The 20,986-nt window shown below is 32.6% G+C and overlaps 2 protein-coding genes across 2 annotated transcripts in view; one reads left to right on the top strand and one right to left on the bottom strand.

Moving 5' to 3' along the window:
• The window catches only part of LOC139511519 (CD63 antigen-like), a 41,132-nt gene extending 30,838 nt beyond the window's left edge, over nt 1–10,294 (bottom strand). Inside the window, exons 1-5 of the mRNA XM_071298314.1 lie at nt 10,167–10,294; nt 9,241–9,468; nt 8,449–8,523; nt 6,727–6,837; nt 532–762 (exon numbers count right to left, since the gene is read on the bottom strand). Of these exons, the coding sequence (XP_071154415.1) occupies nt 532–762; nt 6,727–6,837; nt 8,449–8,523; nt 9,241–9,468; nt 10,167–10,226 (705 nt within the window). The 5' untranslated portion in view covers nt 10,227–10,294. The remainder of the gene's footprint in view (nt 1–531; nt 763–6,726; nt 6,838–8,448; nt 8,524–9,240; nt 9,469–10,166) is intronic.
• A 2,926-nt stretch (nt 10,295–13,220) lies between these two features.
• The window catches only part of LOC139511518 (zinc finger CCCH-type with G patch domain-containing protein-like), a 30,547-nt gene continuing 22,781 nt past the window's right edge, over nt 13,221–20,986 (top strand). Inside the window, exons 1-5 of the mRNA XM_071298313.1 lie at nt 13,221–13,319; nt 15,171–15,267; nt 16,717–16,832; nt 17,901–18,194; nt 18,671–18,765. Coding sequence (XP_071154414.1) covers nt 13,266–13,319; nt 15,171–15,267; nt 16,717–16,832; nt 17,901–18,194; nt 18,671–18,765 — 656 coding nt within the window. The 5' untranslated portion in view covers nt 13,221–13,265. The remainder of the gene's footprint in view (nt 13,320–15,170; nt 15,268–16,716; nt 16,833–17,900; nt 18,195–18,670; nt 18,766–20,986) is intronic.

Here is a 20,986-nt window from a genome sequence, read left to right as displayed (position 1 = left end):
AAGAATGGGTAACGAAATCTAGAAAGTTTTTGACTGAAGCGCATTATATCATATGATGTATAGTTCGATTTTTTCGATTTGTAATCAGAATCAAAGGAACATTTTATGACAATACGACATGTTGAGATCAGATAGGGACGGGAAGAAATAATGAAATTATGTCTCTCTAAATTTTTTCTTCAGTCAATTAGGAGATAACTGTAATGTATTTTAAGCTCCGACGGCATCACTTGGGGATTTGATGGTCGCAAATTAAGTTTACTGGCGACGCGTTAGCTTGCGCGTACGTCCCATAGCATCAATTGTCAATTGATGCCATGTCAAAATATTGACGTTATCCAATCAAAATGAACGTTACATACGTTGTTGCATTAGAATGGATATTCAAAACTTTCCCGTCCCTAAGACCATGCGATAATAATTAATCTTTAAAAAGTCTCTTTATTGTCATGCTTCCCCCCAATTTTTATTTGACATTATTAATTACTTATACTGTTCATTTTGATATATTAAAAACGATAAGCAACTTACTGTAGTATGCGCTCCAGCTTGAGTAACTGGACATTGGTTATCTACTATAGAATTGAGGAAGGTTGTCATATCATCAGGAAAAGCATCCTCATTATTAAACTGACAACACGTCACAGGTATCGTGGCTGTTGCTGTGACGTAAACACCTCCGCCGGAATCATACGCATATGTAGTATTCCATGTGTTTATAGAAGCATATTCAGTTTGATTTACCACACCACAACACTTAAACTAAAATAAAATGCAAAACTATTGTTCATATCATACAAGCGACGAAGTGATTCTTACTTATAAGCAGTTTTAGCTTATTTTTTTGGCAAATTGCATATTCGTTCATTTGAGCAAAATACATTGGTGCATGAGTTGTTTGAGCTCAAACACGTCAGACGAATAGAAACAACTGTCATATTCCTGACTTGGTACAGACATTTCCTTATGAAGAAAAGTGTTGGTTAAATCTGGTTTTATTGCTAGCTAAACCTCTCAGTTGTATGACAGTCAAGCACAGTCGAACAACTGAACGTTAATAGTAAGTTTTGGTAAGAATTATAAATCTTATGTCTGTAAAAAAATTCACAAAACAACATTTTCACTAATATGATAAAAACAAAAAAGAAAATGTCCGAACATTTGTGTCCTTCAACCGATTTCAGTGATAATACATAAAAAGGATGTAAATGTTTCTACGCATGCGTGAACACAACTTTTTCTTGCTGACACAGGTCGGGACCACTACCGTATATGGAAATGCATAATTAGCATACAAGTTTATGTTCTCGCACATGTAATTGTTTATTTACATGTGACGTAATTTGTTTTTACCTAGGTTTTTGACCAATCCACTAAATGAGTCACAATGCATGATGGACTACTACGTGTTTACAATCAACCAAGAACACGTGTTATTTACTGAAATACAACACATTTTTTCGTGCAATGCGGGATTCACAATTTTGCTTAGTTTTTCATTTTGTGTATCCTCATTTATAGTTCGTGATACAAAGTATTACTTCCATGCTCAGATTAACGAAGAGTTGTTTCCATGCGAAGAAAAAAGGGTTTGAATTACCCGATATATAGCCATTAACATGTTTGATGATGGCACAGAGATTTTATGTATTTGTCCATCAGACAGCAACGAAACAACAGCAGAAACACAATTACCCATGAGACAAACTTACTAAGTAATCCGTCGATAAACGCCGGTGCTGATATTCACGAGTACAGCAATGTTCGTATAGATAATTAAAGACAAATGTGGGATCCATGAATTTTGTGTTCGTAAAAAAGTCGAAGGAATATTTACATACATGGCAGTGTTAACAAAATCTATAAGTATTTTTTTGGGGTCATATTGTATATGGGACTTCCAAACTGTTTTGAAGGTAGTAAAATAAGCAACTGTAGTTTCAGTTTGTTCGTTTTTTAACAGGCTCGGACATTTGCCAAACTGAATAAAATCATTACAGCTGATTCCTTTTGCCTGCAAAGTAAAACTTTGGTTGGCTTGCTTGTTTTGTTTTTATATAGTTGTTTATATACAAGCTTTGAAAATAAGATTGACATCTTTAAACAACATATAGGCATAGTTTAACTTGTATATTTTATATTTTGTACAATATACAAATAAAGCAAGCAAGCTAACCAAAGTTTTGCTCGACATGCATTCGGAAATAAGCTGTAATGATTTTATCCATATGTATGTGCGACAAGGTGGAAAAGGTGAAAATTGCAGCGTTGGATCTATGATAAAAAAAGAAGATGGTGGTATGATTGCCAATGAGACAGCTGTCCACAAGAGACCAAAATGATACAGAAATTAACATTTATAGACCACCGTACGGCCTTCAACAAAAAGCAAAGCCCATATAGCATAGTCTGCAATATAAGGCCCGATATGACAATGTAAAACATTTCAAACGAGAAAACTAACGGCCTTAATTATATATAAAAAAAATGAACGAAAAACAAATATGTAACACATAAACAAACGACAACCACTGAAATACAGGCTCCTATACAATATATTTTTTTTATGGGATAGATTTTCTTCTCCTTTTATATATTTAATTGTGCCGTTTTTGTTTGGATTGTTTTACACAAGTCATTTTAGGGTCATGCATTAACAGCTTACTTTTCAGCATTGAACCTATGACTGCTTACTTAACTAAATTATGTCTTTGTTGGATAGATGTCTCATTTAGCACTCATGCCTCATCTTCTTTTTTCTATATACAAAGCACGTTTAAGAAGAAAAAAATTAATAGGTAATATGGCACTCACTATGATCCAGAGACTTTTAATATTGGAGATATTTTACATATGTCAAAAGGATTGCAGCCGAACGATAAGAAACCTCTAAGGTATATTTTGTGATAAAATTAGCAAAAACGGGTATTATCGATGGATGAAACTATAAAAAATGTATTGAGCTATATACCGTACCCGCTCAGTGGCGGATCCAGGGGGCGGGGTTCCAGGGGATGGACCCCCTTTTTTTGGATGATTAGTTCATTTGGTTAAGGACATGTAGTTGGAACCCCCTTCCTTTTGTCCAGGGTTAGGACCCCCTTTTTAAAATGGCTGGATCCGCCCCTGCCGCTTTATTAACACTTATTTTTAACATACTGAATATTATGATGTTCTTACTATTTATATTAGTTCAGGTCCTGATAAAAAAAATACACATTCAGTACAGAAAGAAGTGTTTCAATGAAAGTTTTCGTGTTTTTCTAGGCAGAAATGATATTGGAATGACATTATCATACAGCTTTAAAAGAGCTTTCTGGACAGTGGTCACTTCATTGGATATTTCCCTGTGTCATGTCGTGAAATTAATGCAGGTTCAATTCATAACACTGCACAAAACCGGCTCAACTACATGTACTTTTGCAAGGCGAAAAAGAAAGTCGAATTGTGAAGCCAATAAACATGTTCTTACTATTAGTTCAGGTCCTGATAAAATAAATTATCGCTATTTTGTGCATTTTTCCTTTGATCTTTTTTTGTGATAATTTTCATATCATGCTTCTTGCTTGATATGGAAAAATTATCACTAGAAACTAAGGAAGCCACGTGGCGTTGCTAACGAAATTGACATTGAAAAAAATAGGTAAAATAGCGATCTTCTTCTTTATACTTCTCTTCTTTATATACAGAAAAACATCAACTGGTTGATGATTACTTTCCGGCGCATGCCTGGTTTAACAATATTGTTAATGATTAAAAATATATATTTTTGGTTTCTTAATAATTTTTCAATTTTTATGATACAAATGTATATGTAAGTAATATTTTTCAATTTTTATTTTTAATTTTTGGTATAAGATAAAAACAAGATACATATTATACATATAGGTGTTTGTAAGTGTCAAGGAGCATCTCTCTAGTGAGTTTCTCCTTGAAGCACTCAGTAGTGGTGCTGCAGGCTATTGGTTCTGGTAATTTGTTCCAGTCTTTTATAGTTTGGCAGAAAAATGAAAATTTGTAACTGTCTTTGCTGCATCGAATTTGTCGGTATGTTTGTTCGTGGCTAGACCTGGTGTTTGATTGGCTTTTAATTAATATGTCAGTATGTGGTATGGCAATTTTGTTGTTTGTTATTCTATGGAACATATTTAATCTGCTTTTGAGTCTCCTTTCTTGTAATGTTGGCCAGTGGAGTGTGTTAATCATGTTTGTTACACTTTCAGTATATTTGTAGTTTGAGCATACATATCTCGCTGCACGTCTTTGAACTTTTTCTATGGAGTTAATGTTCTCTGTTGTGTAGGGGTCCCAGACAGTGCAGCAGTATTCAAGTTTTGGTCTAATAAGGGCTTGGTATGCTCGGTCTTTGATGGTTACTGAGTTTATTTTTAAGTTTCTTCTGATGAATCCAAGGGTCTTATTTGCTTTAGATGTCATGTTCTGAATGTGTTTGTTCCATTTTAAATTTGATGAAATAGTTATACCTAAATATTTTGCATTTTCAACTGACTCAAGAATGTGACCGTGCATGTTGTAATAAAAATGGATAGGTGTTTTCTTTGTGGTCACTCTAAGTATGTTGCATTTATCAGGGTGGAACTGCATTAGAAAATTAAACAGATTATCATTGGTCATCTCAACTCGATTGCTTTTCTCACTTTCGCTGTACCAGCTCAAGCGAGAAAATCAATCTCGTTGAGATAATCAACGATAATCTATAAATACACATTCAGTACAGAAAAAAGTGTTTCAATGAAAGTTTTCGTGTTTTTCTAGGCAGAAATGATTTTGGAATGACATTATACAGGTTTAAAAGAGCTCAAATGATTTTCTTACTGTACAGTGGTCACTTCATTGGATATTTCACTGTGTCATGTCGTGAAATTAATGCAGGTTCAATTCATAACACTGCATAAAACCGATTCAACTACTTTTGCAAGGCGAAAAAGAAAGTCGAATTGTGAAGCCAATAAACAATATTTTTGTAATCTGAGCATGCAAATTGAAGATTACGTTATATATTTTACATTAAATATATTTGCAGAATAAAAACTTTGGAAATGAGAGTCCCAGACAATATATTAGTTGACTGTTTTCCCACTAATTCCACGTGTTTTAAGTAGTAGTTTACTCGTAGTAGCCCACAATGCATTGTAGTTCATTGAGTCGATTGGTCAGTTTTTCAAGGCCATATTGGCCTTGTGTTTTGGTAATTACTATGCAAATATATTCTGACGTCAGAAAATGTAGAGTTCTCGACCTGTGACAGGACTTCGTTTTATGTGTGTTGTTGAATATATTGATATAATCAAAATCTCTCAAACTGAGGTAAATAACGAAAACATTTTGAAATACTACTGAAACGGGCTTTCGGTCCGGGATTTGCGTTTTGTCCGCTTTTGCTTTTTGTCCGATAATTCGAATTTTGTCCCACGCTTTTGCTCTTTGTCCACTGCTTTCAGTCCGTTTTGCAAGATTATCGGACAAAAAGCAAATCCCGAACCAAAAGCACCGTATTATATACGACACATGAAATATATATTTTAAATTTATCATACATTTATTGGTAAATACAGGAGTTCTGAATATTTGATAAAGAGCCTGCTGTTAAATCCATATCGCGCAACTTTGATGCGCACCCCTTATCATACCCTTTATTATATACTTAGTAGTAAATACAGATAAATTGTATGTGTAATATAATCATTGGCAAGCGTGCTGTATCAGCCACCCGTGATGATATCGATATCAGCACGGTTGCAAAAGCTTTATCACAGACACCTTTAATCTGTATGACGTCACGTCATCGATTGCAATCACTGTTGCAAAGTCTTTATCAAATCCCTAATCTGTATGACGTCATGTCAAACCTATAATCTGTATGACGTCATTTCAAACCTCCTTATCTGTATGACGTCATACAGTCACATTAAAAAAACATCTACTTGAGGTATATGTATATAATAAAGTGTATTTGATATGGCTTTTTCAATATCACAAACCGTATCAACCCTCAACCAATATAATTCCTCGAGCAGAGCTCTTGGGATTATATTGGTGTCTCGAGTTGATACGGGTGCGATATTGAAAAAGCCATATGATATCCTCTATTTATCACACCCTTTATCACACCCTTACCCTTTATCGCATCCTTTACCACACACCTACTAATTGTTTTTTTATCTTTTTTATTTTTTTTACAATAACCTTTTTCAGAATTTTTCCTCAAAATGGGTCCTAAATGAACGGTCATTCGGACGTGACGTAATTTATTAAATGACGTCATTGTTTGGAATTTGACATCACAAACGTCGAGTTTTCATATTTCTAACACACGAACTGCAACTATAAAAAAGAACTGAATGAAATACCATACAAAACACACACAAAAATACAATAAACGAAATATTTTTAAAACAACAGCACGCACATTGTAAGTTAACCAAGGTGCTTCGGATGAGTAATTGAGCAGTTCTTTTAAATCTTTAAAAACAAGACAAAAGTAGAACTGAAGAACTGTTAGGGATCAGAAAGCAGTTCATATATACTCTCCTGTTGAAATATATGATAAAGCGTATAAAACATGGCAAAATCCGTATCACATGCCGTACCACCCTCGACCAATATCATCCCTCGGACCTAAAGGCCCTCTGGCTTATATTGGTATCTCGGGATGATACGGCATATGATACGGATTTTGCCATGTATTATTCTCTATTTACTCACCACGATTTGTGCCAAGTCAAATGCCAAACTTATAGCATTAGAAGTAGAATAAGGTCCAATGTAGTTATCATTCAGCATCGTCGATAAGTTGTCCTTTGCGTAGGTCTCAAGCTATTCAATACAAAATAATTTATCATAAAAAATTTGGTAGATCTTTGTTAATTTAATTTATTTTAAGATTTATATTTGTGACACTCTGCTGATATAAAGATAAGATTGCCATAGTTTACATTAATGATTTTTAATTTTCGATTGAATACACTATTTGTCAATCCTTATTTTTCTTTCTGTATACATAAGCATGCTCAAGTCATTTTTTTTTAATACTTGGTCATGTGAAGAGGAAATATGTTGTTAGCAAAATACTAGAAAATACTAGAACACTTATATCGGATATGTTCCTTACGTCGTAACTACAATCCCCTTCCCTTTCATAAATGTGACCTACCGAATTATACTATTTACCGGATTTTTATCTCATAAGCAACACGACGGGTGCCACATGTAGAGCAGGATCTGCTTACCCTTACGGAGCACCTGAGATCACCCCTAGTTTTTGGTGGGGTTCGTGTTGTTTATTCTTGATTTTTCTATGTTGTGTAATGTGTACTATTGTTTGTCTGTTTGTCCTTTTCATTTTAAGCCATGGTGTTGTCAGTTTATTTTCGATTTATGAGTTTGACTGTTCCTCTAGTATCTTTCGTCCCTCTTTTATGATTTGTTCCATATTTTGTGATGTCTTCTTATAATCTGGATTCTCCTAACTCCTTCCAGGAGAATTAAATAAAGGCAACAGTAGTATACCGCTGTTCGAGCATTAGCTGTGATATGCATGTTCACCGATTTAACTCAAATTTTCATATTTGATTTGAAGCATATTTAAATGAATTTCCTATTTACAAAAAGAATCTAAATATCCATGGACTCATTATCATGTATATCAGCATTTCATGTCTATTTTAGATCGGACAACGTCCAATTAATAACCACCAAGATGACCCACAAAGAAGGTCGATGGTCTATGATCTGATATTATTAGATATATACACATCGGAAATACGCAAGCGCGTGTAATCGTATGATGACGAATTTTCTACGTTTGTTTGGTTTCTTGTCTTGAGTAAAAAATATTTAAATATTCGTTTTTTACCTGCAACAACTATTCTGTTGGTTCTAATCGGTCAATGAAATGGATCTTCCAATGTGTCCCTTTAGAGCTAATTTTCTAGTGCTTGTACCTCTAAATGTTTGGTTGGCTTGCTTGCGTTGTTTGTATAAATATTTGTTCAATCTTAATTACTATGCTTAAGCAAATATTTGTGCAAACAAAGCAAGCAAGCCAATCACATCTTTAACTACAAGCATAGGAAAATTACTCCAAATGTTGAGATTCCTGTCTTTTTTAAATGGTACACGCCAAGCACATTCGTAACCCATCTCCAGCTTAGGGCTAATTTGAAGTCGCATGCATATGAAGTTGACTTATTGACTTGCAAGACGATAATACGCTAGCGACGTTTTGGGGATTTTTTAAACAAAATTTAAATCAACTTACTTCTTATAGCGAAATATGATTACAAAGATCCGTATAATAAATGTATGAAATAAAACAAAAAGTCTTTTAATATTTTAACGAAGTTGTAGCTATTACAGTCCTTTCATTTCATTTCAATAGGAAAGTGTGTAGTGGTCTACTATAAAACAAAGCTGTTAGCAACATACCTTATCTTTATAGACTATAACTAAGACCACAGCTGCTATTTCCAACAATAACATTAGTCCAATAACAACGACATACTGCAATTAAAATATGACTAAAATAAATATATGTCAAGTTAAAATGTTTATTCTATATTACTATCATTTAAAGAACTTACTTTATTTCAATTGACTACTTTGAAATAGTTCCTAATGAAGGTAAATCTATGTAAGCGATACGGAGGCATGAAACTGATAACGTGTTGTTTTCAATTTTTACAGCACTTGGTCGATACCTCTGCTGGTGGACTATAAGTCCCCGAGGTTATCATCAGCTCCTTAGTCAGTACTTCGGTACAGCCATGATTTATTACAAACCTTTCTAAAATTGTAAGTTTATACAAATTAAAAAAAAAATCGCAGAAGATTGAGAGAAACTGTAAGCAGAATAATTAATGATCAGCAAAACAATATCCGCAACAAAAAAGATGTTGTAAGAGTGTATCAATTGCGTTTAGAAATTATTAAGAGACTAACGGGTGTCAAGTCCTTCAGGCAAAGTTGGCCTTAGAAGGATCTGGCAATTATTTTAGGTTCTCTTTGATTATAAAGCTCTTCAAATGTGTCTCATACATCAATGGCTTTCAAATATTCGACTTTGAGCGTTCCTGGTGAAGGTAAATCAAGAAAAGCGCTTCGAAACTTTGAAATTGCAAACGTGTTATTTTCGTTTTTCAATACGAAGAGATGACATTAAAAATACTAGTATTTTATGATTCATATTTTCATTTTGAGTCCCAATCTTTTGACACTTACTATTCTGAGCAAACATTTACTCTTTAAGCATGCACCACAGCATCCAACGAACGATATAAACACAACAAATGCCCCTGTAGCTATGAGGACATAAGCGGCAGACTCTAACAATGAAGGAGTATCTACGCTATCAACTGCTCCTTCCGTAGCACTTCGAGCTAATATCAGTATGTCATTTTTATATAAGATAACAAAAATTCCTCCTCCAATACATGCTCCACCAAACAGCTGAAAAAGTGACAAATACTCTTTTACTCTACGACTAAATGAACTGCAAACAAAACTTTTTAACACAGCATAAATTGTATTACTTTAGACTATGTATATATGTATGTCCATAAAAAAAATCACACCAGCAACCACTAGAGGATGTTTGCATAGTATATCATTATCAGATGTGTTGTTACATCTACTGAACACATGTTTAACATCGGCACGTTTTCTATTTGATTGTTCCAAGTTAATTGTCTGTCATTTTTGTATTATGTATTTGTTTTTCATTTGTATATTGTTTTCTGTAGCATTTAATTTGTTCTTGTATTGTGGCGTTGCCGGTGTTTGTCTCATTTGAATTGTTATTAGTTGTTTGATGTCAAAAACTTTCAAGTTCAGCTTGCTTTGCGGTAAAGTTTTTGCTCATTGTTGAAGGCAGTTTAGTCGACCAATTCAATTGTTGCTTACATCTGCGTCATTGGTCTATTGTGGATATTTTTGGCTATTATATACAAGGAAATATCGACAAGTGTCCTATGTTAAAATTTTCATTATTTTGTCTTTGATGGCGGGAAACATATGTTAATGTTACCATGCAATTTACGAAAAATCACAATAAAAATATAATAAAAGGAAAAAAGATACTTTTTAGGACAGTTATAGATCATTTCACCATTTGTTATAAACACTTATTAACAATTTTACTTTCTTACCAAGAAAAATATTCCGAATGTAATTAGAAAACATTTAGATAATCCGTCACAACATCCCATATTTTAGCTGAAAATAGATACAAAAAGTGTTTAGGCAGAGTATGAAATAAATTTAATCTCAAAGTCAAGTCAAGTCTTTAAGAAACCACGTTTACGAACAACAAGTCAGTGATAAATGATTGAAACGGAGGATTTTTTTTAACAGAAAAAATAAACATCGAAGTTGTTTTTCTAGAATCGGCAAGGAAAAGGTTAATAATAAAATCATTGAAAAGGGTAAGAAAATTTGTGGTTTAACTTTGTATAGTGGTTATTGACATGATATTTCAATTGTAATTATTGCAACATCTTTAGGAACAGACTAAAATGTTTGTTCGTAATTTTTTTTTTATGTAAAAATGTTAACTGTCAAATTGAGAAAGTCTACATATGTATTACTGACCTGTATTTATGAGCTGTTGACACCACATAAAGAAAAACACTATCTTAACATAAAAATATAACAATAATATTTATAATACTATAAAACATGCTTAAAGTTAGACTTTAAATCAATAAAATAATTTAATAAGAAACAATATCCGTTATCTTTTTTCAATTCAAACAATTTGTAATACCTAGTTTTTCCTAAGTCGCTTAAGTTTAATTAGGAGTTTTGTTTATTTAAGATCTAAAGTTTAAAGACGTTGATACATGTGGTTATACATTGTAGGAGATATTAAAACAAGCGTCATGCATTGTTTAAATGTCTCACGTGATACCCGTCATTTTAATAAAAATGTCAGCGGGAAGTGTGAAAGGATGTGGCAAATAGGGGGAGGGTACACACATTATTATCCAAAGGGAACTTTAAAAGTAGATGAGCATTTCTTAGCAAAAAAAAAAAATGCTTTGTAAAGACTAAAAAATGCTTCTACCTGAAAAAGTATATGAAAATTGTAGACTTTTTACAGGACACATATTTGTTTCGTTTACAAACAGATGTATTTCGGCGTTTTTCACACTAAACTCGTGACAATCCTGAATTCTGTCGCAATTTCTAAAAGCCTACAAAGTGTATTATTATCGTATTAATGAATGGGTGTTTTTATAATGGCCCTGTTATATGTCCAAGGTCTGAGGCAACGCCGAGGGGCATTACAGACATCCGAGGCCATTATTACTGACCGAGGAAATATAACAGGGCCATTATAAAAACACCCATTTCTTAATACATTTATTAACCAACTGAACAAAAGTGTATGTGTTGCTGCCAACTTGATGTACTCTCTTACTCTTTTAATGACACTCAGTTTAGTTTGAAAAAAATAATTTTTACCTCACAATGATAATTAAAGCTTTAAATATACCAAATATCCAAGATATTAAGTTGAAAGAAGTTATGTGTTGAAAAACAGGATGAACAGTGATCCCTTTATATGGTTCTTTAATGTTGGGTGCTGGTTACTAAATTAAACAAAATACAAAAAGGTATTATACTCTTTACAACTTAATTTTATTAACTTTATTAAAAACCCTAACTGGGCTTAATACAGACACACTGGGTATTAATACAGGGCCATTACAGAAAAACAGGGCCATTACAGAAAAACAGGGCCATTACAGAAAAAAAAAGGGCCATTACAGAAAAAAACAGGGCCATTACAGAAAAACAGGGCCATTACAGAAAAAAACAGGGACATTACAGAAAAACAGGGCCATTACAGAAAATATGTAATTTTTAATAAATTTAACAGTCATTTTTGGAAATAATGTACTTAGTTGGTTAATAATATGCGGTTACGGGTGACTTACTCTATTGTACCCAGGATGAATCGCACGTCAAATTTCAGGTAATAAACATAAGGAGAAAACAACTAAAATTTATGATATCCCAAACGAACATAACAAGGTCCGTTGAGCTTTTTTCTGCTGTGTGCATGCTTCAACCACCAAGCGATTCTAACGTCATTTTAATGATAAAAGCTATGTACAAGAACAAAACAACAATACTAATGTTTTCGGGTGTGGGAGTGTTGTGACAATGTAAGCAATACTCTAGTTAAACGCTGAGCCACTGTAATCATCAACTACTTAAGGGTAAGACTATATCGCCATTAAACCATTAAGTTCGTCCTCCAGACTAATTTTTACGTTAAAACTGGCATGTAAAAAAGCAATGTAAATACAATTCTTCTTGTTAAACATTTGAGTCAGACAATATTTGTTAAAGCGCTTGAAACATATTATTTAAGATGGACAATCACAGAATGTCCAGTCCTTCATCATTATTTAGATGGAGTGATATGTTTAAATAAAGGCAAACTTTTTTGTTGTTGTGAAATTGATACATAATGATATTTTGTTTGTGTGTGGAATACACCGTATAGCAAATATAGTCTCAATTTTCATCTTGGTCAATTCATTTTACAGAACCTGCATCAATCAATCAATCAATCAATCAATCAATCAATCAATCAATCAATCAATCAATCAATCAATCAATCAATCAATCAATCAATCAATCAATCAATCAATCAATCAATCAATCAATCAATCAATCAATCAATCAATCAATCAATCAATCAATCAATCAATCAATCAATCAATCAATCAATCAATCAAAACTTGAGCACGCACGCACGCAGCAAGCAACTGAAGCAAGCAAGCGAGCGAGCAAGCAAACAAGCGTGCGAGCGAGCAAGCAAACAAGCGAGCGAGCGAGCAAGCAAACAAGCGAGCGAGCGAGCAAGCAAGCAAGCAAGCAAGTAAGCGAGCAAGGAAGCAAACAAGCAAGCAAAGTATCTCTTTTCCGATTTCATTTGTGGGGAAAAAAATCAGTTAAGATGTCCGAAATTCACTAGATTTATTCTGGAAATAATCTATTTTGGTACACGATTTATTATTATGGACTTTTTTTTTAAATTCTGAAGCTCTCTATTGAAAGCAAACGTTAAAATGTATATATATTTACATAATATGTACTTACTCCCAAATATCAGCGAAACAATGTTAAATCAGCAAATTTTTGTTCCTTATGCTAAACACGGATATTCAAGTTGGTCCGATATTGGTTTTAAAAATAGTCCAGACTGAACACTTCCTGTTAAAAAAGGGGGGATGGATTTGGACGAAGCTAGTTTGGTTTCTTCTCTTGAGTTATATAAGACACAGGTATAAACAACTATTTTTTTCAATGAAATTTTAAATCTTCAAAGATGATCTTATTAATGCAATTTGCAAACAATCTCTTATTGAATGAAAAATTTAGCTTGCAATTATAATTTAAAAGGGGGTTCAGGAATCTTAATTTGGAACCTTATATACTGATATACTTGTCACTGTGTATAAAGTATGCTATATTCAAAGTTTAGAAGCGCCAGCTTATGTGCATCAACGGGATGGTCAACTGTCAATGTAATATGAGGCAGGCTTTACCTGTGAATGGGGACGAAGTCTGAATTATTTTCTTTTTTATTCAAACAATTCAAACATGTTGATAAACGGAAATACCGTAACGTTTCCGATATTGGTTCTGTTGTTAGGGATTTAATTGTGACATTATTTAAGTTATGACGTCATATTCAATGCAAACAAAGAAACGCTGTTATCAGGTACCGTTTTTTCATATCAAACAATTATTAAAAATGATTGGGTGTTGAATTCCTTCCTATATTTATTGATATGTTGATGAATATACATTTTATTCAAAGTCTCATGCCTACAAGACTGGAATAGGAAGCAACAAGACCGGAACAGGAAGTAGATCTGAAAAAAAAGTTAACGATTTTGAGTTCATTAGTAGAATGAAAAATTTGGGAAAATTTTCCCGATTTTTTTTTGGATTTTTTTTGGATTGATTTTTCTACCGTAATTGGGGACTTTGTCCCCATATAAATGTATCAGGTCCCAGGGATCTACATGGCCTGTTTCAATGATGGCGACCCGCCATCGTTCAAATATCTTACACCATCGTTAAATTGTCTTCCGCCATTGTTCAAAACTGCTATCGTTTTTTATAGCATGACACCATTTTTCTAGCAATTACAATCAAATGCATGTAATTGCTTAACCCTTATTTTTAGGCTTTTGTTATATTATAATCCAATACAGTTCTAATGCCTGAGGGATATCTGCATGGATTAAGATCGCTAATCACTTGTACCTGAGCTTGTACAGGTAGATCAACAAACCAGACAGGCGAATACCATCTGAAGATAGACGATTAATTTATTAAATTATTCAACTAAGTTTCAGCAAATGCTTATGATAATTTAGATTAAATAAATAAATCAATAATCCAGTTACAAAGAAAACAGTTTAACAAGTCAAACACGTGCTATTATTTTGACTTACATTTTACGCAATCAGCATCCCCCCTTTTTTAAGAAGTACAAAATAAGACTTAAAACATTAACCATTGTTAACATTATTAATATTATTTCATCGCAAATAACTCGAGTACTGCTGTAATGATAATATAGAATTAATTTAAAAGATAAAAAGTAAAAACCTGAAATATTTACTATGAAGAAATATCGTAATTCCAGATGTATCAATTTGATTGTAAACTACGAAATTAATTTTCATCCATGGAGATCCCTGAAGTCCATTCGCCCACATAATCCATTCAGCCTGGGTTTATTTGATCTATTAAAAATAAAAAAATAATTTACCAATATCCATATATTTGTTGAAGTAATGAATCACACCATTTGACCATTTTAAATAATTATGACATCTTTTAGATTTTTACCAGCATGACAATTAAGAATAAATGTATATGGCAAATTATAAAAGACACATTGTTTATGAAACTTTTTGAACATGCTGAAGAACATTAAAGTACCGGTACATATGTTATTCAAAATGTCATGTTCACAAACTCAGACATCTGGCATGACCTGATTACAAATTTTTTTCTACCAAAAATGTTAATTTAAATAGTTCCTGGTTTAACACACACACTCACATAAGCTATAATATTTACTCACGCTAATTTTTAATACAAACATATTGTTTCAGCTTTCTCAGGTAGAACAAGCATTACAGGCAGCAGGAGATAATGCAGATCTATTACAACTCAAATCTGATTTAAAAGAGGTCATTAGTCTAACCAATGGCAAGTACAAAAAAAAAATGTATATACAACAAATTATTGCGTGCATTTATTATTGCGATTTTGTCATTGTAGACTAAAATGTGATTTTTAAATTTTGCGATGTTGAGAAAAATACTGTTTAATCATGTTAATTCATATAAAAAAAAATGCGAGTTTAAATTATTGCAATTATTACCCTGTCACATTTTTTGCAATAATTTCTGAATTTACAATATACATGATACATGTGATATATATCTATTATATCTTACTAAGTTTAAAATTTTCTTTGACAAATTAAGAACTTCAACAAGTTATCTAATTGGCACTCATACCACATTCATGACATTGTACCACATCTTCTTTAAGATATATCTATTGTTAAGAACTTTAAAGTTCCAACCTTCTCAGGCAAAGTTAACCTTAGATGACATGGATGAATTCTACTTTAGATCTATTACGGTTATGTATAAAATGTAGTTTCTAATGGCTTATGTGTCTATGTAATAATTTATACATCCTTGACTTCTAAAAACTTCCAAAAAAGTAAATGATTGAGTATTCCTGATGAAGTTAATTTTGTTAAAGCCAGAAAAATACTTTTGGCCCACAAAGTTGTAAATCATTGTTTTCATTTAGAAATTGAACCCCTGTCAAATATAGCTCGTTGAAAGTGAACACAGACTGTTCATGCTGTTAGTCAGAGATGGACTCATTATAGACACTATTTAAATATATAAGTTATAAGGTGTACAAGCCTATAACTTATAATCATTTATGTAATAGAAATGATAACAGATTAAAAAGTAATATAATTAATATATATGTATATGTCTGTAATAGAAAAGATAACAGATTAAAAAGTAATTGATATATGTCTGCAAGGTGCTCTACATGTACTTCTGATATATGGATATAGGAAGATGTGGTATGAGTGCCAATGAGACAACTTTCCATCCAAGTCATAATTTATAAAAGTAAACCATTATAGGTTAAAGTACAGTCTTCAACAATGAACATGGAGCCTTGGCTCACACCGAACAGCAAGCTATAAACATGATAAAGGACTTACAAAAATTAATAGTGTAAAACCATTCAAATGGGAAAAACAACAGTCTAATCTATATAAAAACAAGAAACACTTATGAACCACATCAACAAACAACAACTACTGAACATCAGGTGCCTAAATGATATAATTGACACACCAGACTTCATTGATCATGTTCATTACTCATTAACTAATATACAAATATTTCTATGCAATTTACAATAAACTGTTACCTGAACTCAGACATAATTCTAGGGAGTGATATTAAGGATAAAAAGTAATTAATTTCTATCATGTTTATTGAAGGCTTTACATGCGTTGACATATTTTGAATTTGAGGCATTTTATATGTGTACATGTATATGTACAAACAACATGTAACTCTAAAGCTTGATAACAATCTTTAAATTTGTTTACAGAGAGTTTATTAGCGCTGAAGAAACGTGAAATATTAAAGAGTTTAGAAAACCATGACACTGACAATCAACCACAGTCTTCATCGTCAAAGATTGATGATGAATATGCTGCTTTTCAGGTAAACAACTTTGTACAATAGTTTAAGATCTGTTTTCTTGCTCATAAAAATTGTCAATAGGTTTTAATTTCTTTTTTTACAAGAAAAAAATATTTCTTTAAATACTAATTTTAATATTTAATTCTAGAATAAAACTTCACCTACTTTTTACATAATTTATACAGTTCTATTCCCAGTTTGCTTAAAGGTTCGGGGGAGGGGGGTTCCTAATAAAATATTCTGATCCCCAATTTAATGATAAAAAAAATATTATGGCCAAGTAGATGATTTTTTTTTTATTCTGAATCCAGATTTCCTCCATACCTAATAATGTTAGATATTGAAGAAACAATAATTTGACTGAGAGCTTGAGAGCATAGAAAATCTAAAAAAAAAATGGACATAACCATAACCCCCTCCCTTGAAGTTACATGTAAATGGTTGCTGCCTTATGTTTGCAAAATATTTTTTGGGATGGAGATGTCTTCTATCTATAAGTACATGTACCTTCTGATTGATGAATCCATCAACAATGGTGTGTTTAGCTCTTGTTTCATGACGTTCTTACAGGTGTACGATTGGTATTTTAATATTTTATACATTTGTTACAGATTTTCTCTGATAAAAGTTTTAATTTGTTGTTCTTTTCAAAATTTGGTTACATTAGACTGCTGCATTAAAGAATTTGTATTTTTGTCTAACATCACCACTTTGTGTCTTATTTATTTATAAATGTTTATCTCCTATTCTTTAGCTTGTATAGTAAGTAATAATCTTGATGATTTTTGTGTAGATCATGTGCTGCAGTGGGCATCAGCTGTGTTCCTTCAGATCTAAAGTACAAGAAGCATTAAAATTTTGAATTGCAAGTTCTAACAGAGATATTTCCTAATTTCCTATTTTAAAACTTGACCATGTACCTTTAAAGTTAAATAATCATATGCAGACATAAACATATTAAACAGAAACATATGGTGTACAGTAGACAAATCTATAAAAAAAAAATTAAGTCAGAACGCTGCAAGAAATTTAACTTGAGTCTCTCTGAAATGTTATAAAATTGTGCATAATAATTAATTAATTATATAGGCAATGCTTGGAAATGAACTGACAGGCTGTAAAGAAGAACCAATATCTTCCACACATTCAGCATGGTCAAGCAGTGACATTGGCAAGGGACACAACTCTTGTTTACAAAAGGAAGTGAAAAATGGATCAGATAATAACAGTGACAATTTTGACAGTGATTACACAGAACAATTTAAAGATTTAATTGGTGGAATATGTCGTGTTCCATTTTCATTTGATTGGGGAAATTTAAGTTATTATAATGCCATGATAACAGGAGTTGTGAATCCCGACTCGGATGATAATATACCTAAGGTAATATATATATATTATATCATTGAACTTTTTCACTCGTTTTATACATGTATAATGTACCTTTAAGTCCCATCATAGTGGAACATGTTATTTTAAACTTCAATTAAATATGTAACTAAAATTATTTAAGTTGTCTCCTATCTTGTTTAAAGAGGCATTAGCTATGATATATATATATATAATCATGAATGAAAGAGAACAAGCTAAATAACATGAATAATAAATTGCTTTTAGCAGCCAGTTTGGTTCAATTTTGTCAAAATGAGCTAAGAAACATAGCTGATGAATTATTAACTTGCAAGTGAGTAATTTGACCTGATTCATTACCTATTCATATGACCTTTAAATAAACCCCTTAGCTATTGATGGGTAATGCATGAAAAAGGCATGTTCAGTTATTGAAAGAAAAAGAATGTCAACATTGAAAGTGAAACAAAGGTAAACCATTTGAATATCTATATAAATATATTTTTCAGGTTCTAGTCATGTTTTGTAATCCTACCCATAATTCCATGCTTCCATGCAAGTATTTCCTGGAGGGTCAGTGTAGATTTCCAGATGACAAATGCAAGTAGGTTTTCCTGATTATTCCTTAGATACAAATAATACCCTTTTTTTACATACAACTAGTTTTGTACTTTTAAAGGATAACAGATGTACTGGATATAAACCATGTGTAGATTAAGGTATGAATAAAGACCCTATCATCATCTTTTACAATTGATACTTTTTTCTCTTTTGGAATTTGCAACTCCAGTTTAAAGCTATTCTAATAACTGCATTAGCCTATGTCCCCTTTTTATCAGCTTCTGGCTGTAAATTATATAAATACAAAAATAACATACATGTATATGATAACATTACATGTATGTTTCATTATAATACATTATTATACCCCCGCTTTGAAAAAAAGGGGGGTATACTGTTTAACCTCTGTCTGTCCTTCCGTCAGTCCGTCCGTCCCATGAATATTTTTCGTCACATTTTTCTCAGGAACTACACTACCAGGATTTCTGAAATTTGGTTTCAGGCTTGATATAAGTCAGCTATACTGTGTTATGCGTTTTTAGATTCATCACTCGACAACTTCCTGTTTAGCGAACACTTGTATCATTTTTACACCTGATAGCCAAGTTGAAAATTTTTCGTCACAGTTTTCTCAGAAACTGCAGTACCAGGATTTCTGATATTTCGTTTCAGACTTGATATAAGTCAGCTATACCGTGTGATGCGTTTTCAGATTCATCACTCGACAACTTCCTGTTTACTGAACACTTGTATCATTTTTACACCTGATAGCCAAGTTGAAAATTTTCGTCACATTTTTCTCAGAAAGTACACTACCAGAATTTCTGAACTTTGAATTCAGGCTTGATATAAGTCAGCTATACCGTATAATGCATTTTCAGATTCATCACTCGACAACTTCCTGTTTACCAAACACTTGTATCATTTTTACACCTGATACCCAAGTTGAAAATTTTTCGTCACATTTTTCTCAGGAACTACACTACCAGGATTTCTGAAATTTGGTTTCAGGCTTGATATAAGTCAGCTATACCGTGTGATGCGTTTTCAGATTCATCACTCAACAACTTCCTGTTTACCAAACACTTGTATGATTTTACACATGATAGCCAAGTTGAAAATTTTCGTGACATTTTTCTCAGGAACTACAATACAAGGATTTCTGAAATTTGGTTTAAGGGTCAATATAAGTCAGCTATACTGTGTGATGCGTTTTCAGATTCATCACTCAACAACTTCCTGTTTACCGAACACTTGCATATTTTTACACTATTAATATTATCCACTTGCGGCGGAGGTATCATCAGTGAGCAGTACCTCGCAGTTTCACTTGTTTTGATTGGTTATCAGCAATCTTGCGTCATTCAGAAATCATAAAAGATAAAATTGAGAACAGAAATGGGGAATCACTTCAATGTGTCAAAGCGACAACAACCTGACTATACATGTACATTTGTAGAGCAGACAACAGCCGAAGGCCACCAATGGGTCTTCAATGTAGTGAGAAACTCCCGCACCCGTAAGCGTCCTTCAGCTGGCCCCTTAAAAAATATGTATACTAGTACAGTGATAATGGACGTCATACTTAACTCCAAATTATACACAAGAAACTAAAATTAAAAATCATACAAGTCTAACAAAGGCCAGAGGCTCCTGACTTGGGACAGGCCCAAAGTTGGGGCGGGGTTCCCTATATCTCTAGCCAATGTAGAAAAGTAAACGCATAACAATACGCACATTAAAATTCAGTTCAAGAGACGTCCGAGTCCGATGTCAGAAGATGTAACAAAAGAAAATAAATAAAATGACAATAATACATAGATAACAACAGACTACTAGCAGTTAACTGAGTTGCCAGCTCCAGACCTCAATTAAACTGATTGAAAGATTATGTCTTCATCATATGAATCTTCATTTCCAAATGAAACATTAACATTCATGATGACACGAGCTTCCACAATAAAATGCACAGGTAAATAAAAGAAAAACTTGATAGAAATCGTGTTTTCATGATCCTATAAAAAAAATGCAATTACCGGTATAAGTATTGAATACTTCTGTTAGTAGTTTTATAGGGTTGTAAAAGCATTGACTATGTGCTTCATACGAAATGTACTTCAGTCAACGCTTTCATACCCCAAAATTTACAAAAAGAAGCATTCAATTCCTTAATAGATGTTTCTAGTTTAAACCACCATGGTATGTAACGTTGATAACTTTTCATATCCAGTTTTTTAAGATGATTGACAACGTCTGTACTTTTG

The sequence above is a fragment of the Mytilus edulis genome, chromosome 2, assembly GCF_963676685.1.
Source record: "Mytilus edulis chromosome 2, xbMytEdul2.2, whole genome shotgun sequence".
In the NCBI taxonomy this organism is placed as follows: Eukaryota; Metazoa; Mollusca; class Bivalvia; order Mytilida; family Mytilidae; genus Mytilus; species Mytilus edulis.
Note: the sequence above shows the minus strand (reverse complement) of the source record. Positions and strands in the feature narration are given on the sequence as shown.